Genomic DNA, 25159 nt, shown 5'->3' on the forward strand with positions numbered 1-25159 from the left:
CAAGAATGTAACAACAGTGCCTTTTTAAGCAACATAGTGGCTCCATTAAAAAAGTAGGACATTAGACGCAGACGCAACAGCCAGACATCTTGATGGTATATAAAAAACTAGTCTTTGCACTAAAATACTGCTCCTTGCTCTGAATTAGTCCGTCTCTCCCTGCTACTGTTTCAAGAATGCGCGCACATATTTGGGCTGACGTAGGCTGTAAAAGGATCTAAACAAATATGACCCGTGCTCGTTTATTTATGGGCGGTGGCTCTACCACATAAATTCAATAACTGACATAGCACCACCAGGTCAATAGAATTGATGCATTTGATTGATGGACCTGGTGGCATCTGTAGTTCATTCTTTTGTTGCCAAAATGCGCACACTTAATAGTTTACCAACAGTAAAAGGGTCTATATATAATGGGTAATTACTGAGACACATATTGTAGGTATAATTTCAAAACAGGAGTATTTCAAATGTTTAATTACTGCACATAAATTCAATAACTGACATACAACCAACAGGTAACCGCATTTTTACATACCTTCTATAACATCCAGTGACAAAAAACTGTCCACACCACAAGTTTTGTGGGTTTTGAACTCACACGTTTAGCATGGGAGACAAACTCCTTTACCACTAGGCCACCAGAGCTCTTGAAAATCAATGGTGTCATAGTCTTTTGTTTTGATGTTCTGGGACCACTGCCTCTTGTGGTAGCAACATAGAACTGCAGGTCAACAAGGGTCAACAAGGGAAGGGACAGAGGGACAACCCGACAGTTGCTCTCCATGATGCGCTGGCTTACAGCCATGCACAAAAAAACAAAACATTCCAACAAAGAAACCAACTACCGTTCACGTTAAACAGCAAAACAGTGCATGTACTAACATTTTTGTCGCACTCGCACTGGTGCTACTGAATGTAATTTTCTGGTCGCACAGGAAATTATCCATTCGCAAATGCGACCAAAACTGTCGAGCCATGTCAAAGGTTAGAGTTTAAATTTTGGTTTACAATTATGGTTATGGTAAGGTTTAGGGGGTCAAAGGTTATGTTTAGGGTTCGGTTGAGGGGTAGGGGTTAAGTTTAGGCAGTCCCCACAAAGATAGGAAGCCAAAGCTGTGTGTGTGCGTGCGTGTGTGGTGGAGTGGTTAAGGGGGTCAGGGGTCGAGGGTGGGGGGTGGATGGATTTGTTCATGTTCCCCTCTGATTCATGACTGAGGGAACATGGTGGTCTTTAATGGATCTGCTAAGAAGGCATTTTAGTAGGTAATGACTCGTACATTGTACCTCTTTCTTAAGGGTGTGTGTGTGTGTGTGTGTGTGTGTGTGTGTGTGTGTGTGTCAGTCTGAGTGTGTTAACTGTGTTTATTTTTCAGGCCATCTTTGGAACTAATGACCTGTACCTTTGCAGGGCTGTACAGTAACTCCTAGATGAAGCAGAGGGGCCTCTAGCAGGTCTAACCAGATCACCTCATGATCTAGCTTTACGGCCTGACTGTGCTAGAGGACCAGCTTTGATTTACTACTGTCTAGCCCACCTATCATTTGAGTATTAGAGAAGGGACCTGAATTCTTGTAACCATGTCTCACAATAGAGTTCCTAATCAACTGTGGTTCTACAACTTTACTTACTCTTTTAATAGTTTTAACTAACTACAAGATCTATTTGTTTAGTCGTATGACTGTAGGCCTACTATGAACTACTTAAAGGCATATTTAAACCCATTAAACATAATAGAATACCAACAACTCAGGTGAAATATAGAAACATATACCTTTAGTATAGTTTAGACACTATCAAACAACATTAGGGTAGTGTGGGGTAAAAGGCCTCCCGGCTGTATTTCTCCACAAAACCACCAAATGGCGCCCAATTTAATTTCAACACACAATAACATTCCCTGGTTACTGCTACTCTTGCGCAATGCACTCTTATAAAGGCCCTACGAGGAGTCTCGGGAAGCGGAAGTATTTTCCGCCCAAAAAGACCACATTTCCCATGAGCCTCCCCGCGCATCGTAAACCTTGGCTGCATTCCGAATTGCATACTTGTACTACTTACTACCAGTACCTACTACAGCTGCCCTTAGAAAGTACGTACTTTGCAAGCAGTAGGCATCCAATTGGGACATACTACCTTGTCATAAAATTGCGTCTTGAAATTTGCCCACATCCGTCGCTGTCCACAACGCGACATTTGTCTACAGCTATGACGACTCGCACCTGTGACGCACATTTCCGCTGCGCACAGGATTGTGGGTCAGAATAGCCAGAAAAGCCTGCTGGCTTGCATACTGCAAAATACGACTGGATGTAGTAGGACATCCTGGTATTTTTGGCATATTGCATGTGGCATAATATGTATTGGGACATACTACATCCTGTTTTGGCATACTATATAGTAGGGTAGTATGCGATTTGGAACGCAGCCCTTACCTGTAGCTACCTGAGCCGGGTGTTTTGAAGACGGAACGATGGCCACCGACGAGGTAATTACACAGGTCTTACTAGTAACGCTACTTTTGACAATATATAACGGTATATATATCTGTTTCTTGTCGGCGGCGTAGGCTACTGTAGTAAATTGTTTTGTCATTCCAAGGAAGTTCTGGACGACCCGACCACGAAATAATAATCTAAAAATAAACTACAAACAAGAAACTAGATTTGTCGAAAATGGACACATAAACAAGTGTGGGTAATGTAGATACACCCACATTAAAATGAGACTGTTTCGTAACCAAAAATAAACTCCTCGGTGTCCCTTTAAGGTCCCATCACTTCAAGGTCAAATTCTTCCACTGGGACAATTCTGAGGTAAGTTGATTATTATTATTTTTGGTCATCCTGAAAAAGTTGTTTACATGATGTAATGAAATTAGACTTCTTCACTTATTTTTGTTATGTCATATGGAAGGGCTTAGAAGAAATAATCCACTTGTTCAGAGAAAAAAATCATAATAGTTTTTTAATAAGATAATTTTTTTTTCATGGAACTGTTTTTGGGGCAAAAGGCCCCCGAGGCCCGTTTGCTCCTTTTGGGCACTTGTGGATTGTTTATTCAAAATTATTTGTCATAGTTTGCTAGCTATAATTTATAGTTATTTATAGTTGGTATAAGTCATAACTGAAATAAATAAAGAAATATTGGTAGTAGACTAAGATAGCATTAACTAGCATGTTCGCTAGCTAGCTAGCAATTTTGTAAGCAAATTCTGGAGGAAATATTTTTATTTATTTACTTTTTTCTTTAAGGCTATACATCCCACAGTAAGGTGGTTGGGTTTAAGATTCTATCTGTGGTGGTAGCTGAAGGGGTGGGGGGGGGGGGGGGGGTGGTGGTAAGGGTTAGGTTAAGGGGTAGGGGTGGAGTTAGGGTTAATAAATAGGCTACATTTAACTTTTTTTTGCAGATGAGAAACTACAAGAGACAGTCAAACCGCAGTAGCTATGGGGAGCAGGCACTTCAAGGAGCTCTCAAAGCTATCGAAAATGGAGAGAGCTCAAAGGGAGCCTCCTGCATGTTCAAGGTGCCAGCCAAGACCTTGAGGCAGCACAGAGATGCGAAGGTGAGGAAACCAGGCCATCTCTGCATGGGGAAAAAGGTAGTCTTCTCCCCATCTTTTGAAAAAGAACTTGCATACCACATCCAAATGATGGAGAAGGCACTGTTTGGGTTGACACCCAAAGATGTCAGGAGACTGGCTTTTGATTTGGCCGAGCGGTGTGGAGTGGATCATCCCTTTAACCGTCATTCCAAACAGGCTGGGATAGACTGGTTCTATGCCTTTATGGAGCGACACCCTTCATTGTCTGTGCGTGTCCCACAAGCCACTAGTCTGGCAAGGGCTGTTTGCTTTAATAAGCCAAACGTAGCACAGTATTTCGACATCTATGAGGAGGAGCTGAAACGTTTCACCCATTTTGGTCCCACGAACGTCTGGAATGTGGACGAGACAGGCATCCAAAACGTCCAGAAGCCTCAGTCAGTGGTGGCCACAAAAGGGGCGAGACAGCTTGGCCGAATGACAAGTGCGGAGCGCGGCTTCAATGTCACAGTGGTGTGTGCCATGAGTGCTGCGGGTCAATATGTGCCACCCATGTTCATCTTCCCTCGCAAGAGGATGAACCCGCTTCTGCTCAACGAAGCCCCTGCTGGGTCCATCGGTGGTGTCTCCGATTCTGGTTGGATAGACAGCAGCCTTTTTGTGGACTGGCTCAAACATTCTAGTGCCCACGTGGGTTGCACCCCAGACACCCCTGACATCCTGATCCTGGATGGCCACCATTTCCACAAGACCTTGGAGGCTGTCCTCCTAGCAAGGGAATGCGGAGTCATCCTCATCACTCTCCCTCCTCACTTCAGCCATCGGATGCAGCCCCTTGATCGCACTCTCTTCAAGAGTCTCAAGGCGGAGTACAACAGGGCAGCCGACAGCTGAATGACTACATACCTGGGGAAGAGGATAGAATTTTACAACATGGCTGGCCTGTTCTCACAGGCCTACAACAAGGCAGCCAATATCCAGAAAGGGGTGGTGGGCTTCAGGGCCTGTGGGCTGTGGCCTTTTAACAAGGATGTGTTCCAGGAAGAGGACTTTGTGGCAGCAAAGGTGACCGAGGAGCCTGCTCCTACAAATGAGAAGAATCCAGATGTTTGTAAAAAAATAAAATAGAATGGGCCTCATTCACCAACCATTCACCAAAGGTTTTTTGTAAAATATGGTCTTAAGAAAGGTCCTCAGAAAAGTCTGTCTGATTCATTATTATTCTGTCCCAAACGTGTCTCTCTCTTCAATGCAGATACACCACAGCCATCTACCTCTGCCTCAGGGGTCCCAAAGCCACCAGCGCGCCCTTGTGATAATGGTCCTGATCCAGATGGTAAATATTAGGCTATGACCAGTTCATTTTAGTAAATAGCTGAACTAACTGAAGTAGGTTAACCTATGAAGCCTATCGGATACCATTAATCCTTCTGTTATATATCACAGTTAAATGTTTTATCTCTCTCTTTCTCTCTCTCTCTTCAATGCACAGATGGGCTTACACCACAACCATCAGCCTCCACTGGGTTCCCAAAGCCATCTTCAATCCTGCTGGAGTTGTCCCCAAGGCCAAGGCTCCAGGAGGCAAGGCCACGAAAAAGAAAGGCAGAGTCAGCCACCGTCTTGACTGCCTCTTCCAATAAGAGGGCATTGGAAAAGAATGAAGAGGCCTGCCCTTACAAAGAAGGGGAAGGAACTGGAAGAAGAGGATGCAGAATGCATTTATTGAATTGTTTTCGATCAGTGGAGGGGACTGGATAAGGTGTGAGGTGTGTCAAAAGTGGGCTCACGAGGAATGCACAAACGGGGAGATCGGGGAGGGTTCATGTGAAATGCAAACGCGTTCATGGCTCTCCCTGCTCTGAGTTAGCAATGAAAAGCGGCTTGCTTATTAATCTACTTTCGTCAAATATATCCATTGGAAAACATATTTTTTTATCCAGGCATCTTAGTTTTAACAATATAATTGTGACAACATGTTTTGTTTGCTAATAAGTGGTATTCTTTCTGTTTCGAGCTCGGCGGGTTAGCCGCGAACTTCATGCCGCAAGCAGAGATCCCGTCTCTGGGTGGACAGCTGTTCAACTCGCCTGAGACCAGTCCCTGAAGCTATTTCGCCTGGCTGCCCATCGCGTTGTTGTGAACAGAATGAATACCACCTACTAGCAAACAAAACATGTTCAGTCACAATTATACTGTTAAAACTAAGATGCCTGGATATTTGTTTTTTGCATATTGTTGCATATTGTTCTTCTCTCTTAGCTTATCCCTTTTTAGTTTTTTTTCATTTTGTACTCGCCCTGCACTGTCCTGTCTTTGCACTGTCTTGTCTCGTCCCTGCACCCTGTCCAATGTTGTCTCAATGTTATGCACCACGTACGAAAGCAAATTCCTAGTACTGTATGTTGAAAAACTACAATGGCAATAAACGGATTCTGATTCTATTCTGTTATCGGGCTACTGTGCTTGTCTTGGTGGATGGCTATAGGGCTACTGTGCTTGTCTTGGTGGATGGCTATGGGGCTACTGTGCTTGTCTTGGTGGATGGCTATGGGGCTACTGTGCTTGTCTTGGTGGATGGCTATGGGGCTACTGTGCTTGTCTTGGTGGATGGCTATGAGGCTACTGTGCTTGTCTTGGTGGATGGCTATGGGGCTACTGTGCTTGTCTTGGTGGATGGCTGACACCTAGTGGCCATGCTCTGTCCCTACAGCACAGCTCTACATGCACACTAAGGTGGAATACAAAGACATAGGATGGGTTAGGGTCAACTTGAGCACTAAGCTTTACCCTGTGCACAGTCACAACGCTCGTTACATATGAAAGCAAAATTGTTATAATTTAACATTGACTGGCCAAGTAATTCGATAGATAGATAGATAGATAGATATATTAACTTTATTGATCCCAGAGAGGACATTCTTTTGTTGTAGCAATACACACATTAATGCAAGCAACAAAAAGACACAGTAGGCACAAAATGCACATAGGGGCAGCACAATAAGGCACTAAAAGCCTCAATATACAGCATACATGTGTAACCGAGTGAAACGTGGAGTAGCTGGTGAAACTCACTCCTCAAAGGATCACTGACAGTCCCTCCAAGAGGGATGTCACTATCGGTGCAACTGTTAGCGTGTCCGCCTCACAAGTCAATCAATCAATCAATCAAAGCTTTATTTGTATAGTGCATTTCATACACAGAGGCAACACAATGCGCTTTACAGAGAACAAGGGAGGTGGGCATACGTCCCACCCCTACATATTCCAGAGGAAAGCAAAAAAACAGTATCACCCGGGGGCCAGAAAAGTGAGCTGTAAAAATTCTTCTCTGACCCCTCTCAACAAGGTGATCGAGCAAGCTCCTGGAGTATGTTTGTCTAACGGCTAAGAACATTTATAAAGCAATAAATTACATTAAATAACATTTTCAGAGTAAGAAAGGCTAAAAACATCATAGGAGAGACATGACAAACACTGGTGTATGTCTGTGTGTGCGTGAATGTGCCTGGGCCCAGATAGAGGCAGGGGTTGGGGTAGGGAGGGGGTAGGAAAAGGATACGGACCCGGGTTAGGGTGAGGGGAAGGGGATCTGAGCCCAGGGCTGGTTTATGTCTGTGTGTATGTGAGTGTGCCTGGGTCCAGGTAGAGGCAGAGGTCGGGGGTAGGGTGGGGGTAGGAAAAGGATACGGACCCGGGTTAGGGTGAGGGGAAGGGGGACTGGGCCCAGGTCCAGGCCTAAAGCCGGAAGTGGACTGGTGTATGTCTGTGTGTACGTGTGTGTGTGTTAACCAAACGCTACGACATCCACAGCAGACACAGGGGTATCTATCGGACTCAGGGTGGTCTGCTGGTGACAGTGGGGCATCCACTGGACCTGGTTAAAAGATAGGAGGGAGAGAGAGAGGCACTAGTGAGAAGGGAGGCGTTGGTGGGTTTGAATCCCACCCTGGGCAAGCCCTAACATGGGTTACATTGGCGCCATGACCCAGATGTCCAGTGGTGTGGATATGTGCTATTTAAGTGCAAATAATGCTTTTATATAAATGGTGTGGGGTTACAACTGTAGCCATCTCAGATAAAAGGCTTTTGAAAAATGTCTTCACTTTGGTGAGTAACAAAATAATACTGTCTGTACTTTAGATGCAGTAATGTAGATTGAATGAAAAAAGTCTATGGCACAATGAATGGTCCCTGGCAGGGCAGTATACTGGGGTACAGCCCCGAATAGTAGACTGACCTGGACCAGGGCAAGTTGATACAGTACACAGAGAGGTAGGCTAACAAACTTTTCATTTGATTTATTTTCTAATCTTTCCTTCCCCTGTGCATTTCATTTTGTATTTTAAATAGTCTCATGCCTGTTACAGTATGTCAGGTTCCTACAGTAAGACATGTAAAGTCTCAGGTTCTCCCGTACATGTACAAGTGCACCACACGGTGGGGACACAGACCAGTCTGTTACAGTTTTTCTCAATCGTTTACACACTAACACTGGAACTTACAGTAAGACACAGTGTGCAGTCTGAAACTCATGTACCAACTCTCTGAACCACTTCTGCTGAACTACACACACGTCCTGCTTTACACTCAGATTTCAATTCTAAACCACCCTTTTGTCAAAACGCTATGCACACAATTCTCTATATTTTGCACAATCTTCTTGAATACAATCTCATTGTGTTCACATGGAACACATTGTCATTCAAATGGATAAACTGTGTGCAATTTGCAATCAGAGATTTAGCAATACTGTAAAAGGCCACAGGTGGCAGAGGCATGAGAAGAGGAGGACAAGGAAGAGTAAGAAGGGTTCAACCCAACTTTCGCCGCTTCTCAGTTGCATCCATCATTTGGACTTTCAGAAATTAGAATAGGTAAGACATCTACTTGTCTTGGGAACTGTATTCCTACTTTGTCAATACAGTAATCTACAGTATTGTTACTGCATAGTATTTTGAGTACTTTACTGTATTTGTATCTTTTGCCAAACTGAGATATTTCTGTACTATGGCATGGTGGGAGAGACTGACAGGATGCAGCCTGGTTATTTTATTTATATTTTTCTACAGGTTTTTTAATAGGTTCTTTTATACCTATTTTCTATTGTTTGTTCTATAAAATAATTTTACAGATCCAGTTGTGTTTGCTGTGATGTATAGGCTACAGGGAGAAAATAAACATTTTTGTTGTTACTGTACATTTTTTGTGTTGTTGATATTACCTGAACATGCAATGGTATACACCTCCTGATAAAGCATTCATACAGTACTAGTGTTTTGTTTTCCATTCATACTAGTAGTGATTTCCAGTGAGCACATCAGTGTTCAATAGGTGCTACAGTAGGTAGAAATGTCTGCTCATACAGGTATGATGGCTGTGTGTGTGCATTTTGTGAAGAGTTAATATTGTTTTGAAGGCAAAGTGTCATTTTGCAGGAAATGTGTTGGGTTTTACATTGTGTGTGTGTGTGTGTGTTTTTTGTGGTTGTGTGTAGTTTTAAGGAAATTAGGTTTTCTTTCAGAAAATGTGTTGAGAAAAACGATAAACCTGTCTGGCATTTCAGAGAGGGGGAACACTGGGCTGGTTCCACACACAGTTAAAACCTCATCTAGAACCAATAAGCCATTTTAATGGAGAATCTCCATTTGTATGTTTTTAGTCTAGGACTAGAACTTATCTTTAGTCCAAGAATAGGCGACCACAGGTACAGTAGAAGGTTAACGCTGGCCTCACTATCACATGTACAACCCATCACTATGTACCCGGTAGAAAAGTTGGATGGCCGTCCCTTGCCATTCAAGGGGAATGACATTCTCTTCTATTTACCTTTAAAGAACTGACTGTCAAACTGCCATTATACTTGTCCACACTTTTGAGTTTTAGAAACATGCATCACCACACTAGGTCACAATCGTATATAAGGTTGGGCATACCTCGGTGTAACACCAATGTAAAGTCTGCCTTTAGTTTTTACAGTATGCAAGAATATTCACCCCTTCACTCAGTTCATCCCTTCTCTGTTCACCCATAGAATATTCACCCCTTCACTCTGCTCACCCTTCTCTGTTCACCCATAGAATATTCACCCCTTCACTCTGCTCACCCTTCTCTGTTCACCCATAGAATATTCACCCCTTCACTCTGCTCACCCTTCTCTGTTCACCCATAGAATATTCACCCCTTCACTCTGCTCACCCTTCTCTGTTCACCCATAGAATATTCACCCCTTCACTCTGCTCACCCTTCTCTGTTCACCCATAGAATATTCACCCCTTCACTCTGCTCACCCTTCTCTGTTCACCCATAGAATATTCACCCCTTCACTCTGCTCACCCTTCTCTGTTCACCGGATCTTTTCTGTAGATTCAAGATTCCTTTATTTATGTAATGCACGGTGTCCAGTCACAGTGAAATGTTGCTGCCGGCTCCAAGATGATGCTCATTACAGAAAATCTCCAATACGCAATTTACAAATTAAAAATGACTATCCCTCTCTGCTCTCATCCTCTCTCAATAACAAGTGAATATGAAAGGAGAGTGGACAGCTTATTTTATAAAGGGAAGGACTAGGCTTTATGTGGGAGAGTCTGGACATCACAGGGCTGCAGTGACAGGAAGCCCATCTCTTATTTCAGCAGAATTTGAATTAATGACCCAACAGTGATGTAGAGGAAATTAATTTAGATTTGCATTTGTAGAAATGCATTTCCAAAGATTCCGATGATAGGAAACAATGACAGAACAGAAGCCCCATCTGCTGATTATGCATATTTAATTAATTTATTATAAAATAAGGCAATGAAAAACAGCAACGGCAGCAAATACTGTACCTTACCAAAGCATGGCGTTACTGGGAACAGTATACGGTAACAAGAATAACAACCACTTATAATATTAAGATCAGCTGTTTATAAATAGGACTGCTACACGCTCCACATATTCTGTATATTGTATGACATTTGGGGTGGCGGAGGGAATTACAGAAACACCAGACCCTATTTCTGATGTTGATCTTCTGATTACGGCAGTTCTAAACAACAGCCACCCACTTCCCATAATCGGCCAACCAACTCCTACAGTATACAGTAAATGCTCCCAGTGAATATACTGTATGTCTGTACTGAAAATCAGTAGCTACAGTATGCGTTGATATTGTACATTAAAAGCAAGAGTTGACCATTTTAACAATCATATGATCCTAAAGTACAAATGTGTGGTGCTTTGAAAACATGTCTTACTGTAGATACAGTGTAAAGCATTTGTCCTGGAGGGTAAACGGTTCAAGATGGTTTGGAGATGGTTTAGAAAACATAAACACAAGAAGTGTTTAAACAGAGAGTACCTGCACTAATTCATACAACACACCGTCCAACAGTACTAACATCGTAACTAAGGTGATATCTCAAAAGAAATGGATGCATTCATGGATCACGTGGAAGCTCGTGGATGTCATAAAGCTGTCAGACATTCACACACAGGACACCTAGGTCAAGGATGGACCCTCAAAACTACCAACACAAGGGCGAATTCCACATTCTAGCCTAATTCCACCAACTGTACATAAAGGAATAAGTATTTCACAATCCATAATTTTAGCCATTAGCCAATGTCTGTTGTTGTTGCTGTTGTTTTTACACATTCAAACCATATCCCGGAAGAGCTGTATTATTGTGCTGTTCAACGTTTGGAATTCAGTTTCACAGTTCAGCATTGTAGCCTTTTAGGCAGCATTTAAAACCGGTCTGTATGGAGCAGTCCATTATAGCCTTGTACGCAGTCTGAGTCTTTATATTTCGACAGATAGTTTGTGCAGACGGTGACAGTGATCAATACTGTCTTTCACATTCCATCGCCACAACCATCTGTCAATCCTTAACCAGTCAAACACACCCACCTCTGGAGAGAGGGAAGAGAGAGAGAGAGAGAGAGAGAGAGAGGGGGAGGGGGGGGGCAGGCGTCAGATGGAGGTGTAGTGCCTACTGAAGCTGGCGAGCTTGATCTTCTCCGGCAGGATGATGTTGACAGAGTGTCCACCCTCATCCCCATCCACTTCCACCCCCGCCTCCTTCAGCAGCTGCTCACTCTGCCGGTGCACCAGCTGGCTGTAGCGGACATTGGCTAGCCAGGCCTCGCAGCGGCCCAGGAACACGATGGCCATGGTGCCCAGGACGACCAGGCAGGTGAGCAGGGCCAGCAGGCCGAAGCAGAGCAGCTGGGCCCGGGTCACCGACAGGCCCCCGGGGCTCTGGACGCGCTCATGCACCGTGATCTTCAGCAGGTCCCTCTCTGCCGGTGGCCGCAGCAGCTTGTGGAAGGCGTGGGCGGGCAGGGAGTAGTGCTGAGGAGGGGGGGGCGGTAGGCGGGGGCCGGCCTCTCTGGGCCGGTGCTGCTGGTGGGCACACGTGGCCCCGGAGAAGCCCGGGCGACACACGCAGCGCAGGGCTCCTCCGGGAAGAGGAACACAGCTGGCACCGTGGGCACAGGGCCGGCCAGCACAGAGAGAGGCAGCCCTGAGGGGGCGCGGGGGTGGGGGCGAAGGGGAGGAAGAATTGGCAGTCGGAGAGGAGGAAAAGGTGGAGGAAAATGAGGAGGAGGAAGTGGCGGCTGAAGAGGAGGCGGAAGAGGAGGAGGCGTCTGCGCCGTTACACGTGGGTCCGGTGCACCTGGCAAGGCCCTCAGCGACGGCTGTCTCACAGGACTCTCCGGAGAACCCGGGGGGACAGAGGCAAGAGGGACGGGCCCCTGAGAACCTGCACCAGCCACCGTTCAGACAAGAAGAACTGGACAGAGAAGACAGAACATATGAGAGGGGAGGAGAGAAGACAGTGGAGAGCGGAGAGGAGCAGCAATATAAGTGGGAGGAAACATGTCTATTAGGACTTGTGATGTACAGGTGGAGTACGAGCTCCTTTCTTTGATGCTCAGTGAAGACTCTGTTTTACATTACATTACAGTCATTTAGCTAACACTTTTATCCTAGGCGACTTACAATAATTGCATTTGTACTACTACTTGCCAGAACTCACAAGTGCATCTCCTTTCTAAAACAAGTGACTAAGAGCATAATCTAGTGCTGAAGGCAAAGTGAAGAATAGCAAACTCAAAATACAATAGGTACATAAGAGGGATGATCCTGGTCTCTCTACCAGTAAGGCCATTTGGCCCAGAGCACACAGCCAAGCTACAAGGAACACAGCCATCAATGCACAAATTGGCTTTGCCCTCTTATCTCATCTGAAAGGCTGTGAGTAACTGAGATAGGGTGGGATCCCTCTCTCCTATTAGACATTGATGTTTTACTGCTGTGACCCCGACAGTAGCAGTCATGCATTTTTCCTGACACTTAATGATTAGATTATTAAATCCAGACAAGGTTGCGAGAGAGAGCAGAGGAATATCAGATCAGCGGTAACAGCTTTCCTCTGCTAGCCGCTCTCCCCCATACTATGTGATAAACATCTGTGCACATCCACACCACGTTTCTGGATGCCCCGAAAGCTGATTAACAGATCTTCACATAACCTCAAGAGATGGAGATTACAAATCCCCCAGAGCTTCACAGAGTGTTATTGTCCACACCGTAGCAATCTAATTACGGGACGTGAATAGAAGTGAGTCAAAGATAGCTAATTAATCCAGGGCAACTCGGATCAGAGACCTCCGTCCAGTATTGGATTTCAGGTGGGCTGTTCCTGAGCTAACACGGGCAGCCTAACAAAGAGAGACTCAGTCAGGCTCAGAGGGGCTGGCAGAACATGTCAGACAGCCAGGGACCCTGGTGATCCATCTGGATACGCCTGATGTGCAGGAGAGAGAGAGAGAGAGTGAGAGAGAGAGAGCGCGAGAGAGAGAGAGGGGAGGGGGGGGGGACTGAGGAGATGAGCAGCTACACTGTATTACAGACTCATGTGACATGGTGACTGAGGGGTCGATTGGCGCAGTCAAAGGCAGCGGAAATCGTGAGGAGCGAATTCTTTTGACTACTCTTGTTAGAGGTCTTTTTGTCCGGGATTACTATTGATTTTAGGAACTGATTTTAGACCTGAACTGAACAAACTGTAAAGGAGGATTGGGCTGGATGCTAGCCAGCAGGTTGAAGCTGTCAGCAATGAGATGATAAGTGAGGATAGAACTGATGGTATGCAAATTCTGCCACAACTTATCATAGAGGGGATGGGAGGGATTGTCTAGAATAGACTTCAGTTTGACCCTTATCCTCCTCTCCACCACAGAGTCCAGGCTGTCCAGTTGTTGCCCCACAACAGAGCCGGCCCTCCTCACCAGCTTGTTCGGCTTGTTTGACTCCCCAGACTTGATGCCGCCACCCCAGAAGGCGACGGCAAAGAACAGTGTTCTGGCTACAACAGACTGGTAGAACATCCACAGCAGCCTGCTACACACATCAAAGGACCTGAGCTTCCTGCAGAACGCCTCAGTGTTGTCAGTCCAGAGAGAGATAGAGAGAGAGGATGGGAGGGCAGAGAGAGGGAGAGGGAGAGAGAGACTGAGGGAGAGAGACAGAGAGAAAAGGAGAGGGAGAGAGACAAAGAGAGAGAGATAGACAGAGAGAGACTGAGGGAGAGGGAGAGAGACAGAAAGAGGTGGAGGTAGAGGGAGAGAGACAGAAGGAGAGGGGGAGAGACAGAGTGAGGGAGAGGGAGAGAGGCAGAGAGAGAGGGAGGGGGAGAGAGACAGAGAGGGATTCCTTCATAGACTCACCACATCTGTAATCTCCATGTGACTGAAGCTTGCATCCAAGATATCTAATTAGAAAATGTTAATGAAGGCGCCGCAGGAATCCTTACCCGTCTGGCAAGCACAGGTCTTTTTTCAGGTGGCAGCTGTTGCCTGTGTAGCCAGCAGGGCACACACACAGGTAGCCCCCTTCTCCTGTCTCTATGCAGGTGGCGTTACCGGAACAGGGCTTGGATGAGCACTGGCTGGTGTCTGAAAAATGTCAAGGGAGATTATTTTGGTTGCACTATTTATTTTGGTTACACACACACACACACACACACACACACACACACACACACACATAAACACACACACACGGGCGTGCGCAGCAGCACACACACAGGCAGCACACACACACACACTTGTGCACGCACGCAGACACACACACATACAGATATGTAACACACATCATTATTACACAAATTGACTAAACCTGTTTTACTAAGATGAGAGACAACATACACGCAGCCTGAACCTGGGAGGGTTATGATTTTATCTCTCCTGAATCTCCTGATGCGGATTTTCTCTCTCTCTCTCTCTCTCTCTCTCTCTCTCTCTCTCGGCTCAAGGTAAAGTAAGTAAAATATGCTGCATAGAAGATCAAATAGGAGCTGGGAGAGCGCCGTCTCCTAATAGAAAAATAGTCTTGACTTTCTGCTTCAGCAACACACACATGCACGCCTGCACACATGCACACCGCCCCCATCAGCCTCCTGAAGCACCCAGACTGTCACCGGGAAGGGACTCACTCTGGTCACACTGGCTGCCCACCCAGCCCGGCTCACACACACACTGCCAGGCGCGCTGGCAGCTACCGTGCAGGCAGCCAGGGAAGGTAATGCACTGATCACAGGTGGCACCTTGCCAGCCTGGATGGCACCTGGAAACAACAAACATACTGTAGAAAATGATCCATGTCTGTTCTGGAGCCTTCACATAAACATGTAGCCTACTGTACATTTTTTCAGTTGTAAATCAACAGCATTTTGGGGGATAATTTTTCATTTCATTTAATTTCAAAACTTTAGGCCTGTTTATACTCGTGAAACACTGAGGTTTCCCTTATTTACAGTGATGAGTTAATTTGAAAAAATGACAATTTCATTTTTGGATTTTACAATTTTACACAATAGTTTGGATGGGCAACTTGACATTTTCTGACAGGTCAGGGTGTCTCAAGAATTTCCTACAGTATAAAATAAATAATAAAAATAATGAAAATTAATTAAAATAATAAAAATAAATAATAAAAATCGTATCCGAGTGTTGCCCAGACAAGGCCAAGATGTGACATGATTCAAAGATTAATTCCATAAAACCTTCCATGAATCTGTTTTTCATTGAAGTGACAGTGGTCTATTACCATAAAGGCTGACATATTGGAGCCCCCACAACTGTTACTTCGGTAGATATAAAAAATCAAGTGCCAGCATTCAGAACTATAGTACCAACAGACCAATCAATATGGAATTTCATTTCTGTACCTGCATTGCCCTGGCGTCTCACAGAATCCATTCTCTGGATTGCACCCTGCACTGCATTCAAACCCTTTTAATATGAGAGAAATATACATTGTAATTGTTGTCAGACAAGATGTGGTGTAGCCGTGTTATACCAACCGCTCGATTGTGTCAGATAATTAACCGAAGCCTCGGGGGTATTCTAGCCTACTTACTAAATCGGCAGTGTGTTAAGCAGAGTGTCTTAATACAGTAAGTATACCTGACTAATTATACAGCCAAACAATACATAGCCCCACTGTTCCAAATTACCTTTGGTGATTCCAACGGTCACCCACAGACATAAGAACAGCGTTGTCAGGCACATCCTACTTCCCATACAAAAGCGTCTCTCCTGTGGAATGGATAACAGGATAAAGTAGAATTGGTAAAGTCGTTTATAATAGCATATTGTTTCTTTTGTATCAGTCTAAGGTTTGAAGGCTACTGTCAGCATGTCTGACCACCCGGTTGACGTAGTTGAAAAGTTGATGCAGGTATACCCACGACCATACATAATACTACTGCTCGTATTGCAATATGCGTGAATTTAGCATCGCTCTTGAAACGAATGCCAAATTCGATCAGAATGCGCGCTCGTGACTCATGCACCCAATAAAGCAAGTCGGCTCCCCGTTACGCACAGCACAGGCACAAAGAAAATTTGGCAGGAAAATACCCTCTCAAAATAGGTTTCCAGAATAATAGGAATGACTTTGACCCACCACAATAATTAACGTCTTACCCATGTTGCGTCGTTGCTCTGCTTTCCATCGAGATCGGTCATATTGCGTAAGTTAAAGATTTTCCATGTGGCACCGTATAATTTACCAACTATCACGGTCATAGCTTTTCGGAGCGGGAGGTGCTCGTACGAGCGTGGTCCCAGTACGGCGCTCCTCCCACTTCAGTTTGGGAAAGGAGCTGTCCAGCAAACGACCTCCTGAAACACAAGAAAATTGCACAGTAATGCGCGCCACACACGTACGCACGCGTCAGTTATTCCATGTTCACTGGACTGAAAAAATAAGCTTCATGTTGCTGTTATGACGAAAAATCTTGGTTTGTATGCATATAACAACTTTATGTTTTATTTTAGGAAACCCCCTTAAAGAGGAATCCACATATCCATTCAGTCTAAAGCATTCTGCTTCTGAAAGGATGTCAGAGACTTTTGTCACACATGTCCTAGCATACATACTAATGTCCATTTTATTCCACTCTGTCCTCCAATTCTGTTCTGAGTCGTCCTCTCTGCCAACCGTCAAGGTTTTTTTTCCTGCCTATACTATTTAAGGCTTAGCCCAAAGACCTAATTATACAATGGGTTCCATCTATATTTATTGCTCTATAAATGTTCTTAGCCGTTAGACAAATATACTCCAGGAACTTGCTCCAGGTTGCCTGTTTTAATATCTGTGTTGCTTTTATGGCTCTGTGTGCTACTAACCCTGTTCTGCCTTCCCAAAAATAAAAGACATGTTTTGGGGACCCAAAACACTTATATTAAATTGTTGAAAATTAGCATAATAAGACACCTTTAACGTCCGTGCTCTCACTAATAAGACACTTTTTATAAATGATCTTATTAGTGAAAACAGGATGTAACAAGCCAGGGATTCCAACGGTACCTTACTTTTCAAAATTGGTTACACAGAACAAAAGTTGTGTGCATAAACGCACTTCCAACTTTGACATGGTGGTGGCGCTAGAGGGTTTGAGCTGTCGCTTGCTGCCAGAGGTCATGGGACTGTCCCCGATGAGTGTGCCAAATGTGGCTTTAATACATTAACAATTTGCTGAGATATGACCCCATATCCTGTTTGGCGGCTTTGACGCCAAATTTGATTGGCTGTAGCGGGCGAACGCTTTCGAGAATTGAAAATCCCTGAACATCCTTTGTGGACATTGGTCTAGAGAATGTGCCTACCGAGTTTCGTGCAGATTGGTCGAAATTCCTAGGGGGAGATACATTTTAAGTTTTTCACAAAATCCAAAATGGCGGGAAATCCAATATGGCGGAAAATGATGTCATAGGGTGCGTTGAACTCGGCTTGAGCCAAGGAATCCAATGATACCTTGTTTTTGAAATTCGGGCTTACAGGTCAAAAGTTGCGTGTGCAAACGCACCTCCAACTTTGACACGTTGGTGGCGCTAGAGGGTTCGAGCTGTGGACATGGGTCTTGGTGTAAAGACTCAGGGCACTGTCCTGAATGAGTGTGCCGATTTTCACAACTTTTTACCATACGGTTCTATGGGCTGCCATAGACTCCAATGAGAGAAGAAGAAGATGATGAAATATAGCTGCAAGCAGCAATGTGGGGGCCAAGCAGGACGCGCGACCAGCGCATCAAAGACAAAAAGCGAAACACGCCATAGCCGCATTGGAATCCCTACCGCAGTTTTGAAAATCGGGCATACGGTTCAGAATAAACGCACTTCCAACTTTGGCAGGTTGGTGGCGCTAGAGAGTTCGAGGTGTTGACTTGGTGACAGGGGTCACGGGACCGTCCCCGACGAGTGTGCCAAATGTGGTTATGATACAACAAAACGTTATTGAGATATGACCACACTTCCTGTTTGGTGGCTTGGATGCCAAATTCGATTGTCTGTAGTGAGTGAACGCCTTCGACAATCGAAAATCCCTGTAATCCTTTTGTGGACATTGGTCTAGAGAATGTGTACAGCCAGTCTCATGTAGATTGGTGAAGATCCCTAGGAGAAGATACATTTTAAGTGATTTACACAAAATCCAAAATGGTGTGAAATCCCATTGGTGGAAAAGGACATCATAGGGTGCGATGAACTCGGCATGAGCCAGGGATTCCAACGGTACCTCATTTTTGAAAATTGGTCCAACAGGTCAAAATTTGGGTGCCTAAATGCACTTCCAACTTTGACATGGTGGTGGCGCTAGACGGTTCGAGCTGTCGGGATGACACTTGCTGACAGGCTTCATGGGACTTTCCCTGATGAGTGTTCCAAATGTGGCTTTGATACATTAACAATTTGCTGAGATATGACCACACTTCCTGTTTAGCGCCTTGGTCGCCAAATTCGATTGGCTGTAGCGGGCGAACGCTTTCGAGAATCGAAAATCCCTTTAAGATTCCTATAGACATTGGTCTAGAGATGACACCCACCACGTTTCGTGCAGATTGATGAAAATTCCTAGGAGGAGATACATTTTAAGTGTTTTTCACAAAATCCAAAATGGCGGGAAATCCAATACGGCTATACCAATAAGAACAATGGTGGCCTGCGCAGCCTCGCTGCTTTGCCCCCAATAAAAAGAAAAGGTACAAGAACAATGGTGGCCTGCGCAGCTTGTCAATATTCTATCACCTTATCAATCTGGTTTCTGATCGAATCAATCTACATCAATGGCTCTACTAAAACTCACTGATAGTATTCTCTCTGCAACTAATGATGGCAAATTCACTGGTGCAGTTTTTATCGATTTAACCAAAGCATTTGACTTAGTTGACCACTACTTACTTCTTGACAAACTTCACTCTGTTGGCCTATCACGCAATGCATTACTATGGTTCAATTCATACCTTCACAACAGGAAGCAATGTGTGGTTGTTCAAGGATGCCAATCGGATACACTAATAGAAGAACTTAGTGTGCCGCAAGGCTCAACCCTTGGTCCACTTCTTTTTTCAATTTTTATTAATGATATACCTTCAGTTTGTTCAGATTGTTGCGTTCATCTTTATGCGGATGATACGGTCATACACACATCCAAAAATAATGTAGCCCAGATTCAATCAGCTTTACAATCTGACTTTAAGTTATTACAGAAATGGCTTGCAGAGAATAAATTAGTACTCAACAAAACCAAATCCCATTTTATGATTTTTGGTACACGTAAAAAGCTGAAACTTGGTAATTCTACGACATGCTTCATATCATGTGCTGACCGTACGCCTCTGCAGAAGGCTGAACACACCAAATACTTGGGAGTATGGCTTGACTCAGAACTTTCATTTAAATACCATATTTCTACTATTGTCACTAAAATGAATTTCAATATTGGAGTCCTGTATCGGTCTAGAAATTGTTTTTCCCTCACTGTCAGAAAGAAACTGGCCCAACAACTTTTTTACCGTTAATGGATTACGCTGATGTTGTATATCAAGTTGCCTCCAAAACACATCTCTTGCCTCTCAATATAGCTTACAATAGACTCTGCAGATTCGTTCTTGGCTGTCCCTTCAGAACTCACCACTGTACAATGTATCAAATCTTAGACTGGCCTTCTCCTACTACAAGAAGACGGAGACATTGGCGGCAACTAATATTTCAATGCATTCATTACGACTATCCTCCCTGTCAGAAGCAGCTTAGCGTCCCCTTCTCCTCTACTTACCGATTAAGACACTCTGTACAGTATTTTTCTCTGTTCCTGCATTTTCCAAAGCAATGGCCAAGAAATCCTTCAGTTTCAAAGCCCCATCTGACTGGAATAACCGTCCTGTAAATATTCGGTCCACATCTTCATTTTATCTTTTAAAAAATGCTCTGTGTTCTTACTATAAGGTCAGTTGTATGTGCTTCTAATATTGTTGAAACATCTTTTTTGCAAATACTGTTTCACCCCTAAACCTGCAAATACCACCCCTATACCTGCAAATACTATCACCCTCTCCTAATTTCCTGAATGCGATGGAAGATGAGAGAAGCATTGTTTGTTATATTCTGTCTAGATGTTTATTTGTTTTGTTGTTTGTTGTCTGTTTTGTTTCGTATGTTTATTGTATTTATTGTCTGTTTTGTGGCCTGCTGTTACTATAGGACCCTCTCGAAAACGAGATATTATTTCTCAAGAGGTAACTCCTAATAAAGAAATTAAAATAAGTCAGTGTGAAACCACCTATGGCTCCTCACACGGCAGGTAGCTCAACAAGAGTTCAAGCCCATTGGGATGCCGAATAATAATGCTAACGCAGACTGTACTCAGGCATTGTGCTGTGAGATGAAAAAAAAAAGATTTTGGTAACACTTGACAAACTATAAGTATTTTATGCATGCATTTATCCATGTAATGAATTAGACATGCACAAATGGTTAGTAAGTGGATTATAGATGCTTTATAAACACTTTATAATACTCTAATTAATTGAAAGCATTTACTAGGCTGTTGGTTAAGTATTACGTGGGAGTTGATCTAAAGTGTAAATTATGTATGCTTTACACAGCATTTACTAATGTGATATTAAGGCTGGCAATGCAATTGTGATGATTTTAACTAGTCTGTTGTGTATTTTTATCTATTGCACAGGGGTGGTTTTGAACCCTGGTCTACTGCAGTGCTAATGCCTGTCTAAAAAACATTAAAAATCCTGCTGAAAAACTGAAGCAATAGCCTAAACATTCACTTTGAAGACGTCACAAGAAAGAAACCATCATGATACCTGTAGTTTTTAAGTGAGTGTTTATAGTACTTTAGAGGGGATGAGTACTCCATGCAATATGGGCCCTTCAACTCTTTTGGGGAGAAATCCAAAAAGTAAGTCCTCCCCACAGAGTTGAGGTCCCTTGAGTCAAAACCGAGCTGAATGAAGCTGCTTTTATTGTGAGTTTTCTCAAATCATCTGCAACTTGGGTGCCATCTCATTGGGCAAATTCATTTTTTTTTTAAATAAATTAAACGTGTGTGTGTGTGTGTGTGGGGGGGGGGGCTTTACGTGTCTGGGCCCAGGGGCCCATCATTTCATAATCCGTCTATGACTGTACCTTGACTTTCTTTAGTGCCTTTATACAATCCAACTGGCAATATCAGAAGCAGGCTCGAATTTTGGATTTAGACCATTGGCACACGTTACTTAAATCAGACATTTTAATCAGTAGCCCAGTGGATATCATTTTGATATCTTAATGTAACATATTAAAATGAATGAAACCAATGTCTGTATACTACTGGAGGATGCAGACCCACGTCCATGCGCAGATCGGCTCTCATGGCAATGTTGTGCAGGATGCAGCACACTACAATGATCTGGCATACTTTGGGGGGGATTATATAGCATTGCCCCACCGCTACGATCCAGGCATATAAGATGGCTTTTTAAGATGCCAAATGTGCACTCGATTGCACCGTGCGTTCTGATGTGAGCCCAATTGTACGCCGCCTCTCCAACGTTGGTAGGATTGCGCACGGGAGTCATCAGCCATGTCTGGAGTTGATAGCTGCTGTCACATATGATACCAACCCACTGAGCAAAGACACTTCTAAAAGATGTCTTTTAGATGTCTTTTTTGTCTTTTTCGGACGTCCAAAGACATCCAATTAGGAGCCAGAATGAATGTTTTTTTTAACGTTCAGATATTGAACCCGTTTTGCACGTCCACAGACATCTTAGAGGGGTCCAAGCCAGACGTTTGAATATTGAGGGGTCCAGCAGACGTACAAACGGGGTTCAGGACCGACGGACGTTATTAAGACATGATCTGAACGTCTCCCTGACGTTGCGTGTTTGCTGGGAAGGCACATACCTTTCCCCCACACATTGTACTACAGCACAAACGTTTTCTCAAAACAACTTTCTTACCAAGTAACCAGGGATTGTCATATTATATCAAAATCCAATCATGTTTTTCATGTAAAACAAATGTGTACTTACGTACTGTACAGTAGTTGGACTGAACCAATTTCAACCAATAATATGACATCCACTCTGAATCTTCAACTTTCAGCAACACACAGCTAAGATTCATTATTTGGCTAGTTAACAACAGCATTGCATGTATTTGGCTGTTTGCATTGCATTAGTAATTTAGCTGAAACCTTTATCCAAAGTGACATAATTGCATTTAACATAGGAAGTTCTTCAAGTAAGTTGTTCTTCAAGCTTAGACATTATCTTCCTCTCTCTGTTCTTCTCACTCTGTACAGAACCCTCTTTGAACCGCACCTGAGCTACTGTAATGTCATTTGGTGTAATACCTTCCCTAGCTATCTTCTAAAATTGGAGTCCTTGCAAAAGAAAGTCATACGAGCTCTGTCGTGGTCAGAGGTCAATGCTCCCACACAACCTCTATTCCAACACTATTGGCTCCCAATACTCTCAGAGTTTAATATTTACCATAATGCATGTCTCATGAATCAAGTTGTCAACAGGCTGAATCTCAGGTTGTGCAATCTTGTTCCTATCTCTCGCCCCCAGCACGCCCATAACACTTGAAACATACACCTTATATCAGGGAAACGTTGACTGCTTAAGTGTACTGGTATGAGTGTGGCGTGCAGGGGGCCTCCGATCTGGAACAGGCTTGATGAGGGCCTAAAGATGCTGTATCCTATCTCCAACTTTAAAAGAAACCTAAAAAAAACAACACTTATTATCAACCTACCACTAATGTTACATGTGACAAGCTTTTGTCACATGTAGCTTTAAGATGATTCTGTCTCAAAGGGATGTACTGGGATTGTGATTGTGTATGATTGTATTCATGTGTCTGTATTGTGTACTATTGTATTCATGTGTCTGTATTGTGTACTATTGTATTCATGTGTCTGTATTGTGTACTATTGTATTCATGTGTCTGTATTGTGTACTATTGTATTCCATGTTTACCATTGTTCACACCGCCGTGATTACCAACTGCTCCTTGGGCCCCCTCCCAAAAGCTTTATCTAGCTTAATTGACACAGGCCATCATTCATGTCTACCTCTTCATATATGAATTGTTGTTGTATGTTGTTTGGCAATGTGAATAAAATACTACTACTACAGTAGGACCCCACTCATCCGAACTTCAGAGATCCGAACTTCAGAGATCCGAACCTCCCGGTCTACCGGACAGGCTTAAAAAACTTTTTTTTTTTTTTTTTGTTGCCTGCTATCTGGTTACTGGTGGGGTTTTCATTACAGTACTGTACCCTACTGTGAATAAAAACAGAACTGTATGTAGACCTACATGCTGCCTGTAGGCTGTAGCCTACTGTCACGTTTCATTTCTTTGTTATTCTAATGTCGAGCGCAAAACGCAAACGAGTCTGCTGTGCGAGAGCTGCATTCTTTGGTAGCCAGAAAGCGCGTCAGCAACCTGAAGTAGAGGAGCATCGAGTCATTTTTCGTTCCCAGTTAATGGACCTCAGGAACACAGACGTGTTGTGGGCATGTAGATTAGCCTACTAGACCTACTGTATTTGTTAAATAATAGCATACAGCCTAGGCCACGTTAGCCTACATCGGTTGTTTTAGAGACTTACTTTTAGGCTACAATAGCCTAAGACACGACAACTTGTCTGTCATTTCATTTATTTATTTATTGATTATCATTTGCTCTAATTGTTCTAATGTTGGGTTGTTTTTAGGCTATACCATGTTGTTCTCCGAATACAGTAGCCTATCGATGCAGCGTACGCCTCATTTGAGAATAAAGTACTGTATTTGATCAAAGCACGCACTCAAGTGGAAATTCGGTTATTTTATTATAGGCTACTGTAGGTCTATTATAGGCTAGGCTATATGAGTTTAGTTGGCTATTTGATTGCAATTTTGATGCATTTTCACAAGTAATTAAGGGTATTTATTGGTCTATTATGAGTCTATATGAAACAAGTATACCACTTATTGAATTTGCTGCATTTTAACATAAGTTTCAATCATCCGGACATTTCAGAGATACGAACGACCTTCGGTCTCGTTGGGTTCGGATAAGTGGGGTCCTACTGTACTACTAAAAGTTGGTGTACTACTATTCACCAGAACTCACAAAATGCTTATTTGAATGCTAGTACTGCCAAATCAACTTAGCTGAGAATTCCTCCTCCAAAGTTCTCCAACATTTTCACACCTCTGACTGCCAGGTAATGGGCGTGAACAATAGCCTGGTAACCTCACCCCCAGCCACTCCCCCACTGGACGATCTGTCATTATCTGTCAGAGTGGCTGTCAACTTGGGGTATTACCTGAGAGTGGCTGCCAAGTGAGGTGCTCTCTCACTGATGACCCCACACTCTTTGAGTCAGTATTAATCTTGTTCTTAACTGCATTCACAACACAATATAAGATGAAGTTCAAATTTAACGTTCTTTATTGTCACATACATGATATAAAGTACAAGCATAAGTAGTAAAGTGTACAAAAAAAGGCAACACTCTAAGTGTTAAAGTGTACAGTCAGTTGTCTGTTTTATAGACAAGGTGCATAGTGTTCATTGTGATCAAGTGTACAACAAAGTAATAGCAGTCCCCAGCTCAATACTCAAGGTAATAACAACAGTACTCAGCTCAGTATTCAATATTCTAACAATGCAGTCTGTGCAAGTGTGGGCAAGTCTGTGCAAGAGAACAAGCAACGCTTCAGTATACAAACAGGAAAAGACTGTGGCCTTTCTCCTGCAGTGCTGTCCGTCCT

The 25159-nt window shown here is 43.6% G+C and overlaps 1 protein-coding gene across 1 annotated transcript; it reads right to left on the reverse strand.

Moving 5' to 3' along the window:
- Positions 1-11508: 11508 nt before the first annotated feature.
- Positions 11509-15861, reverse strand: dlk1 (delta like non-canonical Notch ligand 1; the record flags this gene model as incomplete). Its single annotated transcript, XM_084438979.1, has 4 exons — positions 11509-12331; positions 14357-14498; positions 15038-15168; positions 15773-15861. 4 exons carry the CDS (start codon positions 15859-15861, stop codon positions 11509-11511), a joined length of 1185 nt encoding a protein of 394 aa, XP_084295105.1.
- Positions 15862-25159: the final 9298 nt, after the last annotated feature.

Source organism: Borostomias antarcticus (assembly GCF_949987555.1).
Source record: "Borostomias antarcticus genome assembly, chromosome: 5".
NCBI classification, from domain to species: Eukaryota; Metazoa; Chordata; class Actinopteri; order Stomiiformes; family Stomiidae; genus Borostomias; species Borostomias antarcticus.